General features: G+C 39.2%; 1 protein-coding gene across 4 annotated transcripts in view; it reads left to right on the top strand.

Moving 5' to 3' along the window:
• Positions 1 to 27,288, top strand: part of PRKG1 (protein kinase, cGMP-dependent, type I) — a 1,377,467-nt gene that overhangs the window by 1,294,482 nt on the left and 55,697 nt on the right. For 2 of the 4 annotated variants that reach the window (XM_018041139.1, XM_018041138.1), the window contains exons 10-11: positions 7,146 to 7,187; positions 26,926 to 27,022. In XM_018041139.1, the coding sequence (XP_017896628.1) occupies positions 7,146 to 7,187; positions 26,926 to 27,022 (139 nt within the window). The remainder of the gene's footprint in view (positions 1 to 7,145; positions 7,188 to 26,925; positions 27,023 to 27,288) is intronic. The other 2 variants (XM_018041140.1, XM_005698163.3) reach the window with 1 other exon arrangement.

Genomic DNA, 27,288 nt, shown 5'->3' on the forward strand with positions numbered 1-27,288 from the left:
TCTAAACTGCAGGACAAAATCCAGAAGCCTGAGTCTGGGATTCAGGGTCTTCTGGGGTGTGGCTCCCAGCATCCTCCAACCCCACTGCTGGGCCAGCTGTCTCCTAAGTGGTGTTCAGTGACTTTTGAAAGGCAAATGTCATTTAGAAACTGTTGCAGACCCCACTCTGAGTGCTGCTTACATTTTGCTTACACCATTTTGTCATTACGTTTATTGTGATTCAGTCATATAACTGGTCATTATACTACTTCCCATCACTGCAGGAGCCACATTTTATTCATTTGGGATACTTTCATTTCTTCTGGCACTTGCCCATGTTTTTCCTACAGGAAGGAATCAAATGGTGATTGAGCAGAATTAGACTAATTTCATGACTGTCTTATGTATTAGGATCACAAAAATTTTGTGAATTTAGGATTTAGTGTATCCTGAATTTAGGACAATAATTCTGTGATTCTGGGATCAGTCAAATCAGTTATTAGCTGATACTCCTATAAATGTGTCCTAAAACATTTGTGGCCATAAAGCCAGTAAGTGCAGAGCTGCTACACAGTGACTTGGGATAGCCTCTTCTCTGTAGGCACAAGCTTGAATTACATCTCTCCCCTTAAAGATGAAGCCTTTAGAAAGTAAGGGGAGATACAGATGAGACGAGTCTCTGGGTTACAACGATTAACACGTTTTTTATTAATTAGGTGTGTGTTGAGATCCTTTATCAAGGGTGATTGGTTTTCCTTATCAGGGTCGAATCCAAGTTTTCTTTATGGCATATAAGGTCCGCTGTGAGCTGGTGTCAAGCTACTTTTCCATTCCCGCTCTCCTATAAGGATTTAGTCAACTCTTTCTGGAGTTCTAGGGACACTCACTCTTGCAGCACGTGCTTCCTCCCCTCTCCTCGGAATGTTCTTCTTCCGTGGTCCACTTGCTGAACTCCAAGCCATTATTAACCCAGTGTCTCTCCAGTTGTGTAATGCCGGCTGGCGATGAGTGCTGCTGAAGGACAAGCAGACAGGATGACAAGGGTGCCGCTGTGGGTAAGGTGTTGGGGGTGGCCTTGTGCAGGAAGCGACACTTGGGTAGACGCCAGAATGTATCCAGGGAACAGCACTTTCCGTTGAGGTCAAAGAACATGTTCCCAACATACCAGAGGACTAGACAGGACCCCAGCAGGGCTGAACTACAGTCAGCAGAACACAAGTAATGAGTAATGAGGTGGGAAAGAGGGCCAGGGGTCAGGTCATATAGAATCTGATAGACCAGAGCAGGGATCTTTAATTTTATTATAAATGGTGAAGCTATTAAAGAGTTAAGAGTAGAGAAATGGCATGATCTGATTTGTGATTTTGGAGTCACTTTAACTCTTTGAATAGAACAAAGTGAAGGTTCTGAATGGAAGCAGACAGACCAATTGAGAGGCTATTTGTAGTTGTCCAGTTCAGAGAGGGAGGTGGCTTGTAACAGGGTGGTAGCAGTGGAGGAAATTAGAAGTGATTGGTTTGGGGGACAATTTTTGTATATGTGCTACTGAAGTGAGCATAGGAGGATACTTTCTGAAGGAGAATTATATATAGTTGCTGATGAATGAATATGGGACTGAGAGAAAAAGAGACAAATCAGAGAAAACTGTTTTTGGTAAGTAATGTTTACTGAGGTGGGGAAAGGTTTAGGAGGAGCAGTTGTAGGCTGGCAGGGGTCAGCAGTGGCGGCCGGGGCAGAGATCAAGAGTTAAGTTTAGGTAGGTTTTATGCACAAGACACATGACATTTCTCACAATACTATCCACACAATGTTTGATCTTCCTTTATAAATTGATTATTATGTAGTCTTTGAAGGCAAATTCTAAACTGGAACCACCCTAAGGTTGTAAGATCCTCTCCAAATTAGACACCACTTTAGAGATTTGAAGTCTCCCTTGGTGGCTCGGATGGTAAAGCATCTGCCTGCAATGCGGGAGACCAGGGTTTGATCCCTGGGTTGGGAAGATCTCTTGGAGAAGGAAATGGCAACCCACTCCAGTACTCTTGCCTGGAGAATCCCACGGACGGAAGAGCCTGGTAGTCTACAGTCCATGGGGTCGCAAAGAGTCCGACACGACTAAGCGACTTCATTTCACTTCACTTCACCTTAGAGATTTGAATAATCCTTTCCTCTTCACCCTGAGGAAGAAGTTCCTTCACTCACCTTTATCAGTAGAATAAGTTCTGGTTTTATTTCTAGTCCCTAACACCTAGAGTAAGCCAATGTTTCTTGAACAAAAGAATGAATAAAACAGTCACAAGTAGAGGGTGATAAGGGGGCCCTACTGCTCATAGTTTTTTTTACCATTATGCATAAGTGAGAAAAGAAGATATATCTCTGAAAACAACTCTCCTAAAATGTGTGCTGTTCCCAGTTAATATACTTTTGTTTCTTCCATCATCCTTGCTTATTTCTCACATTGTCTCAGAAAGGAGGAGAAAGCATACATTTTCCTCAAGTTGTTTTGGTTTTTATATATGCATAGACCTGCCCTCACTTGCTGTGCTGGTTCATGGGAGAGAGCTATGGAAGCAGAGTATAGGATCGGGGTAGGGAAGACGTCACAGGAAGACAGTCCCTTTAGAAACAGTTATGCGGAGGGTTATTTAAGCCAATTTCTATTGTGTTATATAGAAACAAAATCCAATTCAAATAATAATAGTTAATTAAGAACTAAAATTAAAAGTTCATCACCAGTGGGACTCAGCAGTAGTCACACATATTCTTAGCTGCATACTGTGGGTAGAGTGGTGGGATAGAAAATGTGAGCCCTGTCCCCACAGATTGAAATGCCACACAAAGGGTATATGGCAAGGCTAAGGGTCCCATATACGAGGAGGATGGTTAGAATAATAAGAATTCAGAGGAACAGATCATATAGAAAGGAAGATTTGGGGAGTAGGAAATGGGTCGAGGTTAGAATGGGTGAGGCGAGGCAGAAAGAGGGCATCCTAGGGTGTGGACATGGCTTGACTGAAGGGGTGAGCACAAGAATGTGTGTGATGCAACTGGGAAAACATTTGACTAGACCTTTTCCTTTCTTCCCCCTCCAAATCACATTCATTGAACCTTATTTCTTTGTTATAGACATTTTCTCTATTGCAAAACCAATGAAATCTGGACTGTATTGTAATGACTAGTCCTGTGCATTCTATTTGAGTCATAATTTATTTCTTTAAAAAAATTCTCAAGTGCTTTGCATATACTTCCTCTATAAACTAATAATGAATTTAAGAATAATAACTGTATGGTGCTTTATTTCAAACCCTTCAAGCATATCCAGTACAGAATCCTGCAACTGGTAGATGCTTAATAGATGTAATTTGAAAGTATGTGTTGAAATCATCACATGTAAGATTGGAATGAGTGGGTTACGATGCTTAGTTTCATGTGGTGTTCTGCAGTTTCACTTAATTGAGCACTACGTGAAGCAGTCATGCTTTTTTTTTCAACTATGACTACAGTTGAAAACTGTCTGGATTAATAAGCACCCAAAATTTAAAGAACGTGTGTATTCGTTTCCTAGGGCTGCCATAACAAATTTTAGCTGGAGAAGTTTGAAATCAAGCTATCAGAGTCAGGCTCCCTCTGAAGGCTCTAGGGAAGAAGTTTTCCTTGCCTCCTGCTACTTCTGGTGGTTGTTGGCAGTCCTAAGTGTCCCTCTGTTTCCTTGTTGGTAACTGTGTTACTCAGATTCTGCCTCCATCTTTAAGTGACTGTCTTTCCTCTCGTCACTGGAGTTGAAGTGACAGTGGAAGTCGCTCGGTTGTGTCCGATGCTTTGTGACCCCGTGGACTGCATAGCCCGTGGAATTCTCCAGGCCAGAATACTGAGGTGGGGAGCCTGGAGTTGGAGCCACTAATCTAGCGCTGGGACACCCTGGTGGCTCAGTGACTCCCCCTCCAGTGCAGGAGACACAATTCCATCCCTGGGTCAGGCAATCCCTGGAGAAGGCAATATAACCCACTGTAGTATTCTAGCCTGGAAACTCCACGGACAGCGAAGCCTGGTGGGCGGCAGTCCATGGGGCCACAGAGTCCAACATGACTGCGAGGCTAAACACACACACATACGTGATCTACTATTGCTTCATCTTAATGAATTACCATCTAAAGAGATGCTGTTTCCAAATGTGGTCATATTCTGTGAGTCTGGGTAGAAATGAGTTTTGGGGAGACACTCTTCAACTCAGCACACAGTGGTGGCCAGATTTTGCGGACGGTCTCTAGTGAGCTTTACCTCCTGGTATTCTCATCCTTTCATTGTGCTCCCCCACACTCAATCATGGGTGGCCTGTCATCAGTATATACTGTGGAGGTGACGTTGTTTGAAATCTGATGCTAGGTTGTAAAAGACACTGTGGCTTCCACCTTGCTCTGTGTGTGCGACAGTCACCGTAAGATGGAGAACATACAGTGTTTGCTGCCAACAGCTAACCATAGCAGTGAGTTAGCCTGAAATGGGATCCTTTTGTCCCAGATAAGACCTGATAACTATATCGCCAGCTGACATCTTGACTGCAACCTCATGATTAACCCCAAGATAACACTTCCCAGCTGAGCCACTCCAGAAAAACAGACCCACAGAAACTCTGAGATATTAAATGCCGGAAACAACTAATCATTTTAAACCATTAAGTTTGGGGATCATTTTTAATGCAACATTAGATAACTAACACATGTTTTGGTTCCTGGAATGTTGGTGCTCCCATCAAAAAGCATAATGTGTAAGAGAAAAGAATGGAATAGGTAGGTAGATGTAAGCTCTGAAGAAACTTGGCTGGAGTCTGATGGCCTTTGAGGAAGCTCCCACTGAGGACATAAAGAAAAGTGAGGAAGCTGTTATTGGAAACTGCGGAAAGGGGAACCTTCATGGTGTCAGGAAGCTTGGCAACGCTGTCACCTGTGGTGACGTAGATCGTATAAATGTGTCTGGTGCACTGGATAATGTGGCCAAGGAGTCATTCCCAAGGTAAAGTGTGGAAGGTGCAGCTTGGTTTCTTCTTGCTGCTTATGGAAAATGCCATATGAGAGAAATAAATTAATGAAGGAATGCCAAAAAGAAATGAGCCAGGACTTTCTGGCTTTAATCATTCTTGGCCTCTCTAGATGACAAATGATGCTAAAATTAAGAAGTGACTTCCAAGCAAAATCGAATCCTGGACACTGTCAGGAAAATATGAGACAAATATGGAGATAAAGTCATGTCTGTGAAATCTTTCATGATGACCTCAGAAACACTTAAAGGTTTGCCTCAGAGACCTATTCAGTCAGACAACAGAGTTTCTAAAATGCCTAAGGGTGTTGTGCCTCAGCTGTCTCAGCAGAAGCCTAAAGTTGAAAAAACCTTATGTTAAAGAGATCTGCAGGTATGGCTTTTGTCTATGGAATGAACTCAAGCAGAATCCATCAGAGACCCACAAAGTTAAGAGAATCATACTGTCAAAGCATCACCAGCTTGGACCAAAAGCAACCAAGGCCACACAAAATGAGGAGGGCTTCGAAACCTCAAATTTCTCTTCAACTTCAAAAATGAGCAGCTTTTCAATTTCAAAAATGGGAAACTAAGTATGACTTGGAAAGAAGTGACGATCCAGAGGGAAGAGTCAAAAAGAAAAAAGAGAGAGAGAGAGAGAGAGAGAGAGAGAGAGAGAATTAAGTCCAAGTCTTTAATCCTCATCAAAGAACTGCCAGCTTTTAAGATGGCCTTTAGTGAGCCTCACTTCCTGGTTTTCATGCCCTTGACTTCACCTCTCACACTGAATGACTGCTGCTCATGTGACCAACAGAACAGCAGTAACTAGTGTGTGACTTTTGAAGCTAGGTTATAAAACACTGTGGCCTCTGCCTTACTGTCTGAGATTACCTGCTTTGGGAGGAAGCCAGTCACCATGTCATGAGGATGCGCAGGCAACTTGTGGAGAAACAGGCACGGAGAGGACCTGGGAGGCTCTGCCAACAATGAACACCAGCTTGTCAACTATTTGAGTGAGCTGCCTTGGAACCAAACCCTCAGCTCTAGTCAGGCTTCAGATGACCATAGCCTCAGATGACATCTCCATGAGAGACCCCAAGACAGACTGCCTAGATAAGCTAATCCCAAATTCCTGACTCACAGAAACGATAAGATAATAGATGTTCATTGTTATTTCAAGCCAATACATTTTAGATAATGTGTTCTGCAGCATTAAATTCTTACTGTATAAGCTTTATTAGGATCTAATATAGAAAGCATGCTGAATGAATATGCTACAGTAAATTTTATTTCAAGAAGTAAATCAATGAATCTTTATTGTTTTGTTTTGCTACAACTTAAGATTATTTGCAAGCAGCATATTTCATTGTACTTAATTCTTTGCATACAGAAATAAAAATAGAAACTTTATTAATCATTGTTTTAAAAGAAACTCCGAATGTGAGTTCTAGATATTAAGTTGTATTGATTTTTAAATAATATGAATATTCACATAGGGATTCATTAAGTCAGTGAAGAAGTTAAGTCAACAAATGGGGAGCTGTAGTAGATATTTTTCACTTAATTCACACACACAAAAAGATAAATCGGTCTAAAATGAGACTTTAAAAATCAACATGTATTGAGTGTCTATTATAGGCTTAGTATTTCTAAATATGCAATAAGTGCAAAATAAGATAGTGTTTCTTTCTTAAAGGAGTCTTTTAAAATTATAAACCAAAAAGCGAAGTGAATACTAAAACTTTTAATAAAAATTAAGATAGACTTTTATGCTGTTGGGTATAGTACTTTCAAACTTCAGAATTCTAGAAGCAGAGTTGGTTAAGTGTTCATGAGAATAGTTTGGATAGTTAGATAAATGTCACTTTATTGATGTTTGAACTTGGAGTCTGTTGAGGATGGAGATAAGAGTATTCCATCACCAGCTGCTTCTCTGTTTCCAGGCTTGAGAGATTGTGTGAATGAGTTAGGGGGCCTTGCCCTCCAGTAAACAGTCCTTGATCTTCCTTGAGAACCATCCGTTTGATGCCTCAGAGCCAGTGAACTAGGGTGGGAGGGTCACCCCTTTTAAGAAGTCAGTACAGTTCACCCATGGGAGAAGCATATTATTCTTCAGGGAAAATTTGCTTACTTCTACCCTCTCCTTTGTTTAGGGCTACACAGATGTCCCCTAGGAAGAAAACGGTCAAAGACAGGTGGGTTTCAGTCTCTTAATAATGCTAGTGAACCAAAGTCAACCCATTCTTAAACCACAACCCCACTCCAATAATATGAATTGCTACCTAGATTCATGGTCTTTGTATTTCAAAACCTTTCATTTTCTTATAAATATTTATTATGGGCCAGTGAGTTAAGTAATTCTTCACCACTGAAAACATTAAACATGTGATATCATGGGACTTTCTAGGTAAGTAAACAGATGATGATGGTAAGAATCAGATGGTGATTTACAGCTCAGATTCTAGACTCAGACTTGCATGCTGCTGCTGCTAAGTGGCTTCAGTCGTGTCCGACTCTGTGCGACCCCATAGACGGCAGCCCACCAGGCTCCCCCATCCCTGGGATTCTCCAGGCAAGAACCCTGGAGTGGGCTGCCATTTCGAAAACCCATTTCTATGCCTTACAAGCAATGTGATCTTGGAAAGTTAGTGAACTGTCCATGCTTTAGTTTCCTCAGGGAGGGGCTGTTCTTGTGAGACTAAAGTAGCAGTAAGTGTAAAGGGTTTAGTATAATGACTAGCACATACTATGCTTTCACTGGGTAAAATAGATACATGTATTTGTTAATGTTGTTGCTAGAAAAACATACTGCCTTGTATTATGCTGCTTATTCCAAGGACACTAGGGAACTCCAATATGATAAATTCAATGATTTTTGATTCTCATTTCTTATCCAGTTTGACCTGTACATAGTTTTTGATACAACTGGCTACTTGCAGCATTTTTTTCACTGGGCTTTCACTGTATTCTCCTGGTGTTTTCTTCTTCACTGGCTATTTCATCTCTACTTACTTCTTTGTTGGATCCTCTTGATATCTGTGACCTTCCAGTTTTTGTGTGATCCAGGGTTCAGTCCTTGGATGTCTTCTCTGACTATGCTTTCGTCCTTGGTGATCTTGGGTTGTTTCATAATCTTCAGTACCATCTACATGTTGGTGACCCCCAGATTTATGTTTCCAGTCCAGATGTCTTTTTGAATGTCAGATATCCAATGGCCTGTGAATCATATACATCGCAAACTTAAAATACCAAAACTGAACTCCTACTGTAGTTTCCTCCAAACCTGATTTTTTTTTGCATTTTTCTATATTTCAAAAAATAGAATTGTCTTTCCCATTTTTGAGGCTCAAAACTTTAGAATCATCCTTTTTCTCTTTCTTTGACTTACACTTCATACTCATCTAACATCAGATCCTGTCGACTCAACTTTCAGAATAAGTCCCCAAACCAACCACTCTGCGTTATCATCTCAGTACACGCTACGTCTTTTCTGGTGTGAATTATTGCAGTGGCTTCTGACTTGTTTCCATATTTCCACCTGTGTCCTCCTATTGTCTATTTTCAACCTAGAGTCTATAAAAATGGACTGCTCAAAACCTTCCACTCAGAGTGAAAGTCAACTCCTCCGGGTGGTCTGTGAGGCCACAGACAACTCGATGCCTTCTGCCGCCGCCTGGCCCCCAGCCTCCTCCCCCTCCTCTTCCTGCCTTCACTCTGATCCGGCTCTGTAGTGCCCATGCCACCTGTCGCGCCCACCAGACACACTCTTGCCTCAGAGGAACTGCAGTTTGTTTCCTCTGATAGAATATTCCCACCCCAGATTCCACCTGGGCCAGGCCTTCACAAGATATCTTCTTTTCAGTTAGACTTTCCCTAATTACCAGAGTTAAAATTTGTAGCCCCCTAACTCCTGTTCTGGCAGCCCTTGTCCGTCTTCTTTGACTAATTTACCACAATTTAACATATATATTTCACTTGTCTCTCTGTCTGTCTTTCTCCTCTACCAGTATGTAAAGCACATGAAGGGGGCAGGTTTTTTTTTGGTATATTGTGTCCACTGCTGTATTCTTAGCATCTATTTTTAACAGTGGCTGACATATGCTTGATTTACTGGTAATTTGCTAAAAATATTTCATGATATCATAGAACTGCCTGATTCTGTTGAAAATATAGGAAGTTTGAATTTCATTTTCATTGTAATGCTCAGGTTGCTTAAATGGTCTAAAATAATTCCAGTGTTTTATTTCACCTTGTTTTAGCTGGCTCATTATTTACTGTAGTCTCTCAAGTGTCTTTCAGCATAACTGACTTGTATAATTTACCAGTCTCAAGAGAGTTAGTTAGATTGGTAAATGCTAAAAAGATTACAGAGTTTTCCTGGAATCAGTCTGTCTCTCACAGCAGGCTTATTCTATCATTAGCCTGGGGATAATTTTTGTAACTCTCGGCCACTTGGTTTCCATTATAAAACATGCAGGGCAAAGGTCATGTCTTACCAACATTGAAAATGTACTTTGTGGTTTTAGGTCAATTGAGATATTATTTTCATGCTGAAAAATAATGACTGAAAACTGTGTCATAAGCAGTTGTGAAATGGGTCAAGCCTGCCCTAGGCATCTCTCAGCAGTTTGCGTCATTGGCAGGGACAGCTGAATCCCTGATCATAGGGTGTTCCAGTGAACATCAGGGACTCCAGAGCGGGAAGAAAAAAATAAGCTGTTTGCCTTCTTTCAGGACTATTAGATGTCTTGTAACTATCATTTAAGTAAATGTCATGATCCATGGGGGGAAAAGGATCAAAAACTGTATGAATTGGATCAAATGGCAGTCATCGTCGTTGATTTGAACTTAAGGTATACTTTTAATTCCTCTGAAAGTGTGCAAACGTTGTTCAATATTATTAGATCTAGTGTTACGGGGGGAATAAAATGAATACATAATCCTAAATTGCAAGAGATCTCATATTTCGTCAGACACCTGTTCTTAGTGGAAGAGAATTTTAACATGTGGTCCTTGAAGCAATTTTACAGGATTGAAGAATTATTATTATTCATTATTATCTGTGAATTATAGCCAAAGGAGGATAGTATATGAAGGCAACATGAAGACAAGAGTTAGTTCCAAACTCCTCTCACATCATTTGTAAAATTTTCAGCCCCATTTCATGAGTAATACCAATAGGGAAATACTTCTTATCTAACCAACACTTAGTGGTAACACATAAGATTCTTTTCTTTCCCTTGAGGTACAACAGAGGATAAAATGTATTCAATTCAGAAATGATATATAGATTGTACAAATGGAAGATAGCTTTCTCATGAGAGCTAATTACCTATAATAATATTAAAAGACCTAAATAAGAGCAACATCTGTAAATATCATACCAGGTTGACAAGTAACCAAAAGTTTCCCCTTTTCAACTTCTGGTGAAGTTGTAATGCGCATGTGCCTATATTATTATTGTTTCTCTATGGGTAATGAGGGGGACATTGCTTTGTACGCAATGAAAAACTGATTATTTCTCCATGTTACTTCTTAACTTTATGTTTCTGATTTCAGATCTCCTTCCCCTTCCAGAGGAAGTTAGCGATGCCATAGCTTTAAATGCCTGTTTTAGCTGCAAAACTCAAATGTTCACTTTCTGTTAGAAAATCTAAAGCAGGTGGTATACATTTTCTCATGATTTGGAATTCTTTAAAGGCAAGTCAATTTGAAGTTCAAGTGCGGGTAGGTTAAGCCGAAGTCATCATCCTGGTAACATTCTTCCAAATAAAAAGAAAACCTTTCTTCTGAAATGCAGTTTTCTATGCAATTGTAGTTCTCAATTGCATCACTGCCATAAACATTACAGCCTCATTTTCATTTACGTGGTCTAAGTTCCCCAAATAGTCTTTGTTCTGATTCTGATTTGGATTTTCAATAGAAAGTAAAAGATGTGAAATGCAGAGGTAGCAGCTAAACCAGGAATTTAAGCCACTGCACTGCTGATCTCAGAAGGAATCTGGTCTGGAAGGAGGAGGAGACCTGAACTTAAAGGGGCCGCAGCTGCTGCTGTTAAAACTTTCAGGGAGCGTCATTTGACTTGGAAGTCTCTGCTTTTTTGCATTTGTCCCAACCAGGCAACCCTCACTTAGAAGCGAATGAATCCTGAGAATGAGAGGCCTGTGTTTCAGGTTTTTCTCTTGTGGTTCGTAATGCCCTTCTGTGTGTCTCCCGCTAGACTGTGTACCTGCTCCTCTTTACTAAGCAAGCTTCTAGAAAAGTGCATGGCACAGTGCCAGGCGCATGAAGAAAGCGATGCTTGATTTTAGTGGAGCACACAGACATGGGATGATAACAGCAGGATTATATGCATGGTGAAAATGCTCTTCTTGACCGTGCTCTTACGTGTCCATGTCTGGAGGACTATGGGCCCTAGTCAGAACCTGTGTGATACAGACCAGGCTCTTCAGGTCAGCTTCCCCAGGTGGAAATAGACCACTGATAATAACTGCGAAAATCGCTAAAATGGGTATCCATGAAATGACTGCGATAAGTGGATTCCAGAGCTTTATCATGTCACCTTCATCTCAAAAACATTTAGCCTTTTTAATGAGTATTTTTCCACTGCCATAAAACAGCCCCATGAGATGTTAACTGTATTGTATATTATAAGCATAGCTAATAAATTCATGTAACATGATGAAATGTTGCAAATATGCTTTGATGGAGCCTTAAAAAAAAGAAAACAGATCTTTTGTGTCTTTTTTTTTCTTCTATTGTCATTTGTCAGTAAAATGATAAAGAAGGAATTTCCTCTTTCTTCAATTTATTTTATCTTCAAAACTCACCTCTGGAAATGTTCCTCTAATAAACATTATTAGTGGGGTAAAAACATTATGCTCTAATAAGCCTTTATCAAAGGAGTGTTATAATTAGTTACCAAAGGCAAGAAAGTAAAAGATTGGAAAATTAGCCGTCCCTCTCTGAAAGGCACACCTTTGCAGGCACAACTCTTTGGTCCAGAAGGGGGCATGTTCAGTTTCACCTGCATGTTAATAAAACCCGTGAGATCCTTTGTGCCACTAGAACTTGACCAAGTCTTAGTCTTGTTTCCCAAGGAACTGCCCTCAAGGTGACTTTAAAAAGTGACACATATTAAGTAAAGCCCCAGGAAAATGGGAGAGGGGTCTGTTTGCAGGGTTAGGTCACTGAGCAGCTTCTTGGCAATTCTGATTTTGGCAACGATTCGTCCTCGGAAAGGACACCCTCAGACTTTCCGCGAATGCCTCTCAAGACTGTGTTTCAGGCATTTCCAGGCTCTGGATTACCATGGTTACTGTCTGACTCTGTATCTATTGCTTGACTGGGAATAAGAGCATGGTGATGTCTGCTCTGCCTCTCAAGCTCAGGGAATAGTTGAAGGTAAGATCTTACTCTGAAGCAACCTGAGAGCTTTGTGCTTTTCTTTCATCCACATGACAGCTCATAAATTCCGTATTCTGTAGGAGTAACCCCCAGTAAAACTGAAAAAAGCCACATTAAATTTCAAAAGGAGACCCTCATGTACTGTTCTGCTGTTGCTGCTGCTGCTCAGGGGCTGGAATAGGCTGTCAGGGTCCCATGTTTCATTCATCCTAGAATTCCTTTGCTTTCAGTTTAATCCAGTCATGATGGTTCATGAATTAAGTGGTGACACCATGGCATGAATTGTGTTATACAGCAGCAGTACAGAGAGTTAACAGTGTCTCATGGGAAGATCATAACCACCAGTGAAATCATTGTAATTAAACTGAATATAAAGAAAAGAAGTAAAATGTCAACTTTATGGCATATTTGCACATTCCTAAATTAATTTTTATCTCTATATAGTAACATACCATTTATTTCTAGTTGGATTGCTAATCTACTACCTAGATCTGAGTCCAGTGGGGAGAAAGACAGCTTAGAACACAGCCATGGACAGGAAGTTCAGGCAGTTAGTAATAACAAGGAAAAGCACTTTGCGTGCAGTAAAGCATCCATAGGAGGTAGTGATCATTTTATTATTATTGATTGCCTAGTTTTCTTTCACATGTATTGTCTCATTTACTATAACTCAGTGGAGTTGGTTTGGTTAGCATGTTCATTAAAGAAAGAAAACTGAGGCACAGAGGGATCCTGTGGCTATTGAAACTCTCGTTGCCACTGAATAATGGAGCTAGGATTTGTCCAAAGGCTTCTGCAGTGGCTCAGTGGTAAAGAATCCACCTGCAATGCAGGAGATGAAGGAGAATGTGGGTTCGACCTCTCAGTTGGGAAGATCCCCTGAAAAAGGAAATGGAAACCCACTCCAGTATTCTTGCCTGGAAAATCCCATGGATAGAGGAGCTTGGCAGGCTACAGTCCATGGGGTCACAAAGAGTTGGACATGACTGAGCATGCATATAGTTTAACTGTTTTATTTTATTGCCTATGGAAGTACTCACTGATGGCAAAAATATATATATATATATTATAGTTGCTGCTGCTGCTAAGTCACTTCAGTTGTGTCCGACTCTGTGCAATCCCAGAGACGGCAGCCCACCAGGCTCCCCTGTCCCTGGGATTCTCCAGGCAAGAACACTGGAGTGGGTTGCCATTTCCTTCTCCAATTATAGTTGCAATTATAACAAATTTGGCTATCTGGTTTTATAGCTTGCAGAAAATGAGTGTGTCTGGATCGGAAATGGGAGGTAAGATGGATAGGCTTCCTGACTATCAACAGATAATACCTAAAAATCAAGCAACTAATAACAAATAAATACTACAGAAGTTTTATTAAAGTTATCTTAAATAGAGGTAACAGCACACTAATTCCTTGTATAAAATGATCGTCTGGGGTCATCTTCTGAATGCTCTACTATATTCAATAAATTATGCTTTAAATGGTTTGAAGGAAAGTAATCCATTCTAGTAATATTGATCCCCCATAACAAACAAATGATCTCATTTGTTATGTCACCTAAGAAAGACCTTTATTAAAAAAAGAAAAGTGACAGAAATCTACATAGTAATTAGAAGACAGAAGCTTTGATAATCATTTTCTAAAAAGATAGTACTAGATAATTGGGGTCTTACTATTAAAGAAATGGAAAAGGAAATGGCAAACCACTCCAATATCCTTGCCTGGAGGAGCCCATGGACAGAGGAGCCTGGTGGGCTGCAGTCCAGAGGGTTGCAAAGAGCTGGACATGACTGAGCGACTAACACTATTAAAGAAATAGTCACACTTATCGGTATGCTTCAAAGATCCAGGGTCTAGAAAGTATCCACGTTAGATAGCTTTCCGTAAAACTTAAACTAATGATTGAGGAGCTTTTTACCTGTCAGTAGATTCTTGAGCTGATGCTAGATATGGTCTCATTTGTTATGTCACCTAAGAAAGGTCTTCCTGAACAAATTGTCCAGCAGTACTCTAACCTGTCATATTTAAGGTTTCCAGATAGTATACACTTGTACTCCCTATATATAAATATGTTCAGGACAAACTTGTCAAGGCCTGCAAGTATAATGTTAGCAGCCTGAAACTTAAAACTGCAGTAATTCTTACTGATGATTTTTTTTACATCTTTATTTTCTAATTAGCAAGTAACGCTCTAGAAATTAATAATCATGTTTACTGAAACTATTTCAAATCTTGTATCTTACATTAAACATAGATTTGAGCCTTATTTCAGCTTCATACATCGGCTGGAACACAATTTATAGACATAAAAATAGTTAACTTTGTACAAGTCGAATAACACTCACATCAACATCGTCTTGTGGCCCATGCTAGTGACTTGATTCTCCACAGACTTCAGCAAGAAAGGCTGGTAGCAATCCAGTTTCTGAAATAGGTATCAATGTAACAGTGGATGTGTTGGCACCAGAATGTCAGTGTATTAGCTTTTTAAAAGATGGAACTGCACAGACTAACTCACACACTCTCCCTATCACCTGTTTTCTGTTACTTTTCTGAAGTGGTATCTTTGTGGAAATAGCATGATAGTATAATTTCATTATTACTGGAATTCCTTTGCAGTCAGTGAAAATAAGCACTACTAGAAATAGATTTCCTCAATTTGTAATTATTTCTCTCATGTTTTATATATTGTATATATTTACACTGAGGTTCCATCTGTTTTTCCTATCCCTAGCCACATCCCACAAGTTGTATAGAAAGGATGAAACTCTGATTCCTCAGCTTCCTGAAGGAAAGCCCCCTGTTCTCTGCAGCCCCATCCTATGAATCCCCCAGGTTCCCTCTAGTTCACATTGCTGGACGCCTGCTCACAGGTGTCAAGACACAGTACAAGTTCCTAAGTTCAGGTCATCAGTGTCCTGTTCTAAAGGGGAAGAAGAAACGTTTTCTGTCCTCTGTCTGCACTGCTGTCGTTTCGGCAAAGTTACAAGAAGGCAAATCAGACAGAATCCAGTCAGACACTGTCTGCTCTCTGAACACGATAAGTGAATATCCAACATCAAGATCGTTAAACCCAGTAGAGAGAGGGAAGTCCAAGCGATGCTCTCATCACAAGTAGAGCTTGTTCTCTTGTCAGAAGACCAGATTAATCCACCAAGACTTGTGAATTTGGTTAGCTGCTAACTCCTGAAAGAAAATCTAGTAATTTATTAGGATGAGGAAAAGGAAGTCATACAAAGAGAATTGAGTATAGGGTGTGGCCAAGATGTCAGCTCTATCCCTGGAAAATCTGTAAGGAAAAGAAAGTCAAATATGGAAAAAAATATTCTCTACCCTGATGCTGGGAAAGATTGAGGGCAGGAGGAGAAGGGGATGACAGAGGATGAAATGGTTGGATGGCATCACCGACTCAATGGGTCATGAGTTTGGGTAAACTCCGGGAGTTAGTGACAGACAGGCAGGCCTGGCGTGCTGCGATTCATGGGGTCACAAAGAGTCGGACACGACTGAGCGACTGAACTGAACTGAACTGAACCTGTTAAGTGGTATAAAGAATAACTATAATAGGCCTAAATGCTCCCAATTTCCTTCATTTCACACTATTATTTATCAACTATAAAAAATAAAACTGATGTAGTGCTATTCAATTCTGTTTATACAAGTGTCAAGTAAGGAGCTTTACCGTGTGGTAAGATACGTCAAATGCATCATTTTTACTTTAGATACACAGTCTGCAACTTCCTATTGAAAGAATCACTTAGTGTCCTATGCAATCTGTTAGTATGTAGGTAGTCCTCTTTTAAAACCATTGTAAAAAGCACAAAATATGACCACTATGTGTTAACTCAGGAGTGAAGTTCCATTTACGTGTTACAGCAGTATTTATTTCATTTTAATTACATTTCAATGGAGTATAATTGCTTTACAGTGTGTTTTTACTGCACAGCGAAGTGAGTCAGCTGTAGGCTTACATGCGTCTTCTCTCTTTCGAGTTTCCTTCCCTTTGAGGCCAACACAGAGCACGGAGTAGACTTCCCTGTGCAAAGCAGTAGGCTCTCATTAGCTGTCTATTTCGCACATAGTACCAGTAGTATATATGCATCAATCCCAATCTCTCAATTCACCCCACCCGCCATAGCAGTATTTATCTAAACCAACAGCATAGCTAAAGTGAAGTGTGATTAATCCTGGTCTTCCATGACAACCGTGGCATATGCTCGGAGAAACAATTACTGTAATGACTCAATACCCGCATAAAAAAGAGGCAGTGATTTGAGGATAATGAGTTGTTCCACCATTATCTCTCCACTCCTATCATTTGTGTAAGAATGTATGGAAAGATACTAGTTTTGAATATTGTAGCCATCTGTGCTGATCTTAACCAGTATATTTTATGATGATACTTTTGAATTATTGAGCAGAAACCTCAGCAGTGTGGAAATGTAGAATACATTTGTAAAGTTAATTCATTTTGAGGGGGACGTATTTATAAGGTAAAAATTATGGAGAAGACCGCGTTGTAATACAGTCCTTTCGTATTTGTTGGTTTCTGTAAGTATGTACTCTGTTAAAAACTACACAGTTATCATCTTAGGCAGATGATCAAGGTCTGAGTCATTAGTGATAAGTCATATAGATAGCATATATCCTTGACATGGTGTGATGAAAATGGCACCTGACCTCTATGGTCTTCATCCCCTAAAACTGAGAACTTGAGTGAAATCATGAGAAAAACATCAAATAAATCAGAATTGAGAAATATTCTACAAAACACCTGACTGGTACTGCTTAAAACTGTCAAGGTCATCATGAACAAGGCAAGTCTGGGAAACAGCATAGCCAAAGATAATCTAAGGAGATACAGTAATTAAACATAGTATGGATGGGCTCCTGGAACAGAAAAAGGTCATTAGGTAAAACCCAAGAAAATCTGAACAAAATATGGAAATCATTTTTTTTTTTAGCCTCAAACCCTATAGTCTGCTTAATTATTCAGTTGTATTGGCTGCAGCATAGAACAATGCCAGATTTTGCATTTAGATGGCAATGACTTGATAACAAAGAGGTGGTATTCCCTGAGCCTTCATTTGCTAATGTATAATCACTGTTACTGAACTATGTGACATGGCAAAATTTTTGCTCAATTTTCTTCTATTCTACTTGATATTCTCTCTACTAAGAAAAAGACATACAGGCTTTCCCTGTGCCAAGAGTGGGTGGTATTCTCCAAGACCACTTGAGAATAACTGCTTAGAACTGTGGATACATTTCCCTGTGATACTTGCACCCTTTGTAATAGATGTCTGTCACACATGTATCTAACTTAATATTAGGAATCTTAACTTACATATGATCATTAGTCTTGATATTAAGAGCTGTATAGACACATCTATTAACCTTACTTTAAAATGCGAATGCCTGGTCCAAAATCCTACCATTGTATCAAGGTCTGTTTTTAGCTCAACCCATAATTCTGATGTGAATCCTGGGTGACAGGGCATCTCTGGTATATTACAGTGTTACGGGGAAATGCATTAACAGTTCTGTTTTGAACATCAAGACATATCTTGACCAGCTGGTGAGTCAGGGGTCTTCTGCCTGCTTGTTGCTGAGAGCAAGACTCCCTGAAACAAAAACTTCTGTAATGTCTCTTGAAATGAGAGCTTCAGGAGTCAGGGATTAGCGAGCAGGATTGGTGCGCAAAAGAGAAGCTGTGGGAACCAAGACTACCAAGTGTGTATTTCCCAGAATGATCAGCCTGCAAGTGAACTTTATAGACCTGTCTAGTACAAACCCTTCATTTTACAGAAATGAGAATGTGTTGCTCAGGCTTGGTCCTGGGCCAACTCCTGATCACTTCTTTTCCTATATTCCTAGAGGTCAGGGAGAGTGGCTTCTAGTCTTATTTTCTTCTTGCCACACACTGAATCTTACTGCCTTCTCTTCCTTTGGCTTGCTGTGAACATGGCCACATCCCCAAGCTCCTTGCTCTGAAGTTCATGTAGAATCCTACAGAAATAAAGGGGAGCCATGAAAATTGAGGTACATAGCAAAGGCCCTGAGTTTAGAAGTAAAAGCTGACCCCTAGTGTTCATGTGGAGAAGGAAATGGCAACTGACTCCAGTGTTCTTGCCTGGAAAATCCCAGGGACGAGGGAGCCTGGTGGGCTGCCATCTATGGGGTCACACAGAGTCGGACATGACTGAAGCGACTTAGCACCAGCAGTGTTCATTTAAGTCTTACCTAATCCTTCTGTTCCTAGTTCAATCTTCTGACTGATCCCTTGATAAAGATTATAGTTATGCCTAATTATGACATTTAACTAAGCTTAAAATTTCTCATTTATTTCAATATTTAAACTGTATATAAAAATAATGGATAAGAAAAGGGAAAGAGCTCTTAATATGGGGGTAGAAAAGATATTTTCATCTTTGAGGAGAAAACTTGGGCTGTCTTTACCCATCCCTTCTCTAGAAATGTTATCGATGGCAAACACCGTCCTCATGGACATTGGAGGCAAGTTCTGCTGTAGTGAATATTTACTCCAGAGCACAAGAGGCAATAAGTGAGGATAGAGATGCTTTCCACAGGCAGAGGAGTTGGAGCAGTGAAGGCAGAAAGAATCATTTTTACCTACCTCCTTTCCCTTAAACTTCAACTTCCTGGCCTTTGCTGTGCCAGTCTGGACCATCCTAGTCCATAAAAGTGAAAAGTGAAAGTGAAGTCACTCAGTCGTGTCTGATTCTTTGCAACCCCATAGACTGTAGCCTACCAGGCTTCTCCGTCCATGGGGTTTTCCAGGCCAGAATATTGGAGTGGGTTGCCATTTCCTTCTCCAGAGGATCTTTCCCACCCAGGGATCGAACCTAGGTCTCCCACATTGTGGGCAGATGCTTTACCCTCTGAGTATGGACTAGAGAAGCCCTAGTCCATAGTCATAAGCAAAGGCTCAGAATGAGATTCTGAGACATAGGAAAGGGAGGAGGGATGTTAATATGCACGGAGATCAGGTCACTAGTCTCTGATGGCTGCTCACTTACATGAAAGAAATACTATTCTGGCATAAAGTTGAAGACTGCATGCTTTTCTTCTTTGAATACATACATGCAAGTATCTGCATTCTCTAAATAAAAAATAATAATTGCTGAATAACTAAATAAATAACTTTATTATGGGCTAGTGACTCTGTTTAAGAGCAAACACCAATAAGAAGAAAATCTTTAATTCCTTTCTTGCTAGTTTTTTTCATGGCAATATATATTTACTTTGGGCCTTATTTCAGAAAAATTAAAATTCCTTTCAAATTACTATACAGACTCTCTTTAAAAACAGAATAACTAAAAATGCATGATGGTCAATATATTTCAAGCTAACACTGGGTAGCTTATTCCTCATTTTCACAAATGCAGCTCTAATGTTTGGATTTTTAAAACTTCTCTCTTGAGCAGCAGTGTACTTTCATTCTGAGTCCTTTTATTTAATCAGAGCGCACGCACCCACAGGCCACATCAAAGACAAGAAGGCATCAGTGCTCAGATAGGAGTCACATTCTTGATGTAAATGTGTAACAAAATAGTATATTATTCAAATATATTTTATAACATATGTTTGCCTTTATTTTACAAATACCATAATTTAAAAAAAAAAAACAACTGTGATGATAGAATCAGATAGTAAAAAGGATTACAGATAGTAAGTCAAAATGCCAGTCACTTATACCTGCACCTTTGTGACTTTGGCTAAGTCACTTACTATCTCTGGACTTAGTTCTTTCATTTTTTTAAAATGTGAAGGTTGGATGAGAGGACCTCTCAGTGGTGTTGATCTAGATTTTGAACCACGATAGTATCTTACTACTTTGAGATAAAAGCATCTTTAAAGTTGTCTGAGTCTCTGTCTTGTTTAAGATGAAATTAAATTTTAGAGAATAAGTGTAAATATGCTTCAATGTGAAGCACGCCCAGGGTTTTAGTTCCGACTCTTCTAGTGCTTAATTACTGAAATCAGTCACTTAGCAGCAGCTGGTCTACCCAGTTGCAAAATAGAAGTAAAAATACTTGTTATCCCATCTTCACAGAGGATCAGGAAGGATAAATTGAATGAGAGACATTTTAGAGTCCTTGGAAGAAAGTGCTTCTTAAATTAAAAAAAAAATTGCATTACTATCATTCTTATTAGGCAGCAGATATGAGTAATGCAATTTTCTTGTCTATTCCTGTTGGCTGTATCTTCTCAAGGGAATGCATTTGAAAAATAAGTAGAACTATTTCATGGCTAGAGTACTTAAAAAACAGACTTTTCTGAAAAAACACAATTTTGAAAGTACAGAAAGCAAACTAATGCTATCTCAAATTCCCTGAAGAAAAGATTATACTTTCTGGAGAAAATTGACATAATGAAATACTTTATATTCATTAAGTTACTTTCAAACTTTTTGTTTCTTCAAGTTTTTGCCACCATTCCTAAAAGACAGTGACTATACTTGTGTGCTTTACAACCAGACAAATTAAAGATCATTTCTTTTTGTTTAGAAGTATATGAATAGGGTTTCTAATGTTTAAAGAGTTTTTTTCCCCCAAAACTTATAGTAATAATAGATTTTCATAAAAATGTTATTTGAAAAACATTATTTCAACAGGAAATAACTCCCTATTAAACCTTAAAAAAATAAAATAGTTCACAGTTTTCTAATGAAGTCAGAAGATTCTGCTTTTAAAGTTAGTTTAACAATGAGACTTTCAAATAAAACAATTATATTAATAAGAGATGACTGATGACTTGCTTATAGATTTAAGGACTATCCATTTTTCTTTTAATGACTAAGCTTATTTAATTCCAAACATTTTAGAATCAGGGAATAGGACATGTAGTAACTATGTTCATATTCACAAAATGTTAATGTAGCACAATGAGGTGATAGTCCCAGTAGTTTAAACCCAAATCACATCTGTGTTAAATAAGTATTATTGGTCCAGTTTTCAATTCTGTTTTCTCTGTATATATAGTTAATGTCTGGCTGAATTTGTATTTACTCTTCAAGATTAAAAATTAATGCGCCAAGTTTTATTAAATCAGGAACTGGTCCTGCCTAAAATCCCATGTACCAAAGTAAGTGTTTATTCAGTAGATGGCCAGCATTATAGCTTGCGTGTGTCCTAGACCAGGTATATATTTTGTGCTTAAGGCTAACTGTTGAAGATTTCTTACCTCCTTTAACTATTTCTGTAAATATTTATTTATAAGTATTAATGTTCTTTGATCACATAAAAAGTGAAAGGATTCCTAGGCATTCATCTGAACGTTTAAGTAAGCCAGGATTCTGACTATATTTATACAACTTCTCCCTACTTACTTAAGTGTATGTTGATACTGTTACAAAGGCCTAAATGTTGAAGAATTCATGACTTGGAAGTCCTAAGTCACTAGCAGAGCCAGGATCACAAGTCATGAGCTTCTGCTTGTAGGCTAGGATGTGCTCTTGCATATTTTTAAGTCTAGCATCAACATTGTCTCCTTGAATCTCATCTTACTATTAAAAGTTATAGAGTAAAAAACTTAGTCATAGATGAGAGTTCGTGTGTATTTACTGAAACATTTTATAGATTCCCCCAAAGTCTGATAAAACTAAACTCAACAGGAAATAACAATATACCCAAGGGGAGATAGCACAGGCAAGCAGTGGTGACTGATCTGCATGTGGGTTAAAATATACTAGGATTCTGTTTGATTTTACTTGGAGACACTTAAGAGTAGACTTCTGAAGCAGACTTAAATTATAGATTTTGCTAGAGTAAATAGGGCCGCACTAGCCTTTTGTTTCTTTGTCTTTTAGTTACTGGCTTTTGTATCCCATCTGGATGTCCCTTTGGATTCTTGGACCTTACTTTCAAAATGCACCTACCATTGTTTGCTTTGTAAATTAACACTGAGCCATTTCTGCTATTGCACTATCAACATGAAGATAAAATTTTAAGTTTCATACATTTTTATCCTGGGTTGTATTTTGTTTTCAGTATTAAGAAGAGACGTTTGCTTCTTAATAGTAGTGGTCAGTCATAAAGACTAGAACCCAACTCTGTTATCTTGAAATGATGATAGAGTTGATTCATTGGCTTATGGCAACAGCAAAAAAAAAAAAAAAAAAATTGTGAATAATAAAGGACATCTGAATCTTCCTCTTGATTTGTGTAAGTTGGTGATACTGGAAGAGATGTGGTTTTGGAAGAGATACTGGAAGAGAAAGATAGGTTAAGATTATTCTAGTATTATTTTTGTTTTTAGATTTTGCATATATGTCTTGGTCTCATCATCTTTACAGCTGCAGCTTTATTTCCATGCTCATTGCTTTTAGAACTTCCTTTGGTGTATAAGGAGAAATGAAAAGAGAAGGTGAAAGTGTAGGCAACTTTGTTTCTTTCTAGCAGTTCTTACAATTTCCATATATCACTAGTTAGAGTACCCTGTACAGATTAGAGATTGTGGATTCTGATCATCAAAGCGCCAGGTGAATCATATTGTCAGGCACGTTTAAGAAATGCTGCTGCTGCTGCTGCTGCTGCTGCTAAGTCACTTCAGTCGTGTCCGACTCTGTGTGACCCCATAGACGGCAGCCCACCAGGCTCCCCCGTCCCTGGGATTTTCCAGGCAAGAACACTGGAGTGGGTTGCCATTTCCTTCTCCAATGTTTAAGAAATGATATATTATCTATTTCACCCCACACACTTATTCTCTTGTTGTAGTTATTTTCATGCTGTTAACCTATTTTGAGGGTTTGTAAGCTCCTTGAAGTCACAGAGTATGTCAGTATTTGCACTTTTAAGGAAGAGAATCCATTGCTCTCACCCTGTGTTTAAAAAGTTAATGAATATACTTGTATTCATTTGTTCATTCAATACAGTGGGCCCTTGAACAATATGTAAACTGTGAAGATCCTCTGATCTGCAGATTTTTTTCAGTAGTAAATACTAATGATGCACTTGGTTGAAGCGGCAGATGTGGAGCTGTAGATACGGGAAAACTGTGGCTGTGGAAGGCCCACTATTAATTATACATGAGTTTCTGATTGTTAGAGGGTCAGCGCCCCTAACCTTTGCACTGTTCAAGGGTCAACTGTAAATAATAGTATTATTTTGAAAAATATGTACCTCTAAATTAAGGAACACTAGAAAAGATACTTCATACTTCTTGCCAGATTTTAAGCAGTCGAGCATCAGGAACTGTGTGCCTGGTGTTCGGTTGCCCAGCTGTGCCTGGCTCTTTACTGCCCTCATAGACTGCAGCACACTAGCCTGCCCTGTCCTTCACTAGCTCCCGGAATTTGCTCAGACTCAGGCCCATTGAGTCTAATGATGCCATCAGCCATCTCATCCTCTGTCGTCCCCTTCTCCTCCTGCCCTCAATCTTTCTGAGCATCAGGGTCTTTTCCAATGAGCCAGCTCTTTGCATCAGGTGGCCAAAGTATTAGAGCTTCAGCTTCAGTCCTTCCAAGAAATATTCAGGGTTGCCTTACTGATATGTATTTATGAGAGGGAACTGTCCCTCTCATAAACACTTTTGTACAGATGTATTTTAGATTTGAGTGAGTCTGGGCCTAATTCCTTGGGCCTGGTAGGCTGCAATAGTAAGTAAGCTACAAACTCATGCTCCACATTTACGTCCTTTAGACGAAAGATGTTTTATAGGACAAGAGCCATTTACCTAGCCAACTTATTTTGTCTCCTTTGTCATTCAAAATCATCAACTGTAAGGGCTGTAAAACATAACTGATGTATTCAAGTTATTTTCAAATAATTTCTAAGTAACAAGAAAGAATGAAAATATCCCTTCACGTTATGAGCTGGAGTCGTTAGACACCTAAAGAAGCTAAAGCATCTCTAGTTTGGCTTTTTTACAGACGTCTCTTCAGATGGTGATTTCCATGTTAAAAAACATAGCTATTTATTCAAAAAGGAAAGGTGTACAGAGTCTCCATGATGAAGAGACTTCCTAAAGAGCAACCTTAAAGAGAAAAAAAAAGACATGAAATACCAAGCAACAACATTTCCTTGCTCGGAAAAGAAAGTGCTCTGACAGCATTCTTGCATTCTTTGTCATCCCCAAAAATCATGACCTGAGGCCAGTAGGAACAGAATAAAGGATTAAGTGCACAATTACCAAAGTGCCCTTCAAAAGGTATTTCACCAACCACTACAAAAAAATCACCCAATTAAAGGAAGTATTTTAAAAATTCACCTAGAAATAATAGCAAAGTAATTAGTAAAGTTTTGTGTTCTGTATATGTCTGTCTTTATCAATGTATTTTTTTAAATCGTGTTAGCCCTTACAAAGCTATTGTTCATTCCTGTGGTTCTAGGACAACAGGGGTAGGAGTCAAGACCAAGTGATAAGAGTCCCGAATACTCTTTCCAGGAATGCATCACACTCCAGACTCATTGGAAAACTACCGATTTTCTTGGATCAATTTAATCCAACCCAGAATTCTCTGGCTTCTGGAACCTCCTGAGACTTTCAGAGGGGTTAGCACTATTGTTCTCAACCCTTAACTGTTCATCAGAATCACCCAGAGAGTCAGCCAGGGAGCTGTAAAAGTGTATAGATACTGTGATACTTCTTCCAGACATTGCTGATTCACTTGACCTGTGGTGGGACCCCTATTAGGTGGTTTCTAAAAGATGCTCAGGAAGTTCTGATGTGCAGCAAATGGCTGAAGATGACTTGTTTGGATATTTCCAGACCAATTTTACAGAGCTCAAACATAAGGATGTGGGTGGGGTGGGGGGGCACATCTCGAGAGCTATAAGTAATAACACCATATTGTAAATATATAAAATGGTGTCAGAGTAGTCTGAAACAGTTTACTCCCTTAGTATCTGAAATTTCTAAATCTAGCAAGCACATGGGATATTATTCAAAAACAATGTCATTAAGAATTTGACTGCCAGGAAATGCTTGAACACATACAAACTGTCACTGGGTCTGATCCCGACAGATGTCCCTTTTAGACACCTGTTGGAGTGAACTGTGCCACTGACCCTTTAAATGGGATGGAGCTTTAATTTTCCAAAAGCAGGGACCCCGTTGGAATGCTAGAAATGCACATTTGTTGCTTATGTTCCATTCTAGTAAACCATCTCCTGAAGTATTATGTGGATCTCTTGATTGTGTTGTTAATGAGATAAGTCTACAAATAGCATCCAGATTGACTAGCAGTCTTATTTATAGAGGTGTACTGGAAGAAGTTGATTTCCCATAATCAGCTAATAAGGAGAAGCAATGTTAATTTTACGTTCTCATGAGTCTTTTAAGAGCTGATGCGTGAAAAACCAGAACTGTCCTCATAAACTGGAAACTGTTGAAAGCTCACCTAGAAAGCTATTTCGCATTTCTCCCAAGTGGGGAGTCCAAATTTGTGTTTGATTATAATGGAATAGCTAACATGTTAGCACAGCTTAACACCAAACGTGCCTGTGGGTGAGTTTTTCCAAAACCCGACATAAACAAGCTGTGTTAGTCTCATTATTTCAGGCACGTTCATCATGTCTATCTATAGCATACGACTGCATCAGGTACTGCCTGCTGGCAGGTCATGGATTACACATAGCTATTCAAATACTTTATTTTTGAGACAGCTGAATTACTCCCTGACCTGACTTCAGTGAGTGGGAGGATCATCTTTATGCCTTCCTGCCCTTTCTAAAAATAGTAGGGCCTTTTAACAAGGCGATATTTTAAGCAGCTCATATTCACTTGTCTCATCAGGAGACACTTATTTTGGCCACTTGCGTGTGTCCAGTTTGCCTGTCCGAAGAGTTAGACTTTTGAAGGCTAGTCTGTGCTCCTTCACACCACTCATATAAGAAACTGGCAAGCCTAAAGACACTGGGATTACTAGCTGAGAGTCAGTGGGTAATCACAAACGAAGGGAAGACACTTTTTAGGAATGTGAATATGCTTCCGAAACCATCCATTTCAGATATTTCCACATCAGTCCTCAGCTTTTTGGATCTGTTTCCGTAAAACCTGGCTGTGACTGCGCTCCAGAGACCTCAATGATCTTGCTGCTTTTAATAATTATTAATAGGAGCCACTGCCAGCCTGTGGATAAGGGAACCTAATGAGAAACTGCCATCTAAAACCTGAACAGCAAAAACAAAACCAAGCAAAACCAAACAATCCAAAACAAAACCAAAAAAGAACTACACAAACAGTCTGTGCTCACAAGAAGACGCGTAGAAAAACACCGAGATGTAACTCTGATTTGATAACTGGATTTATAAGTCCATGACTGGCATGCAGTGGGTACTTTGTATTTTTCTACTTTGAAAAAACAAGCTCAAATCTAGGTTATTCTGCACAACTGGGACCAAAAACAAAAAATTATGAGTATGGGAAAACGCAGACTCTGAAAGCAAGATGGAATTTAAGCAGGTAAACCCTGTTTCACAGTCATGTCATTCCAGTACAGTTGTACGTGGTACTCGTGTTTGCACCTCTAAGAAATTTCCATTTTTTCGCATCAAAAACTCCAGATATGAAGCTGAAGCTGCTTTCTTCGCCAACCTGAAGCTGTCTGATTTCAACATCATTGACACCCTTGGAGTTGGAGGTTTCGGACGAGTAGAACTGGTAGGTAATCATTCTTTAAATGCTTTTGAAAGTGCTGTCTTCTTTTTTAATTTCTTTTCTCCTAAAGATTCTTTTTTCTTCTCTATATATCATTCATTACTCTTGTTCCTAAATCCATACCAATACTTTCATATCAGCTTATCAGAGTTTTCAACAGTGAAAGATGTAATCATTAAACAAAAAATAAACATCAATTTACTTTTTAGAAAACCTCTTCATAATAAATGAAAGGTAAACACATTTACTTAATGAGGAGTCATAAAGCA

Source organism: Capra hircus, chromosome 26, assembly GCF_001704415.2.
Source record: "Capra hircus breed San Clemente chromosome 26, ASM170441v1, whole genome shotgun sequence".
Lineage (NCBI taxonomy): Eukaryota > Metazoa > Chordata > Mammalia > Artiodactyla > Bovidae > Capra > Capra hircus.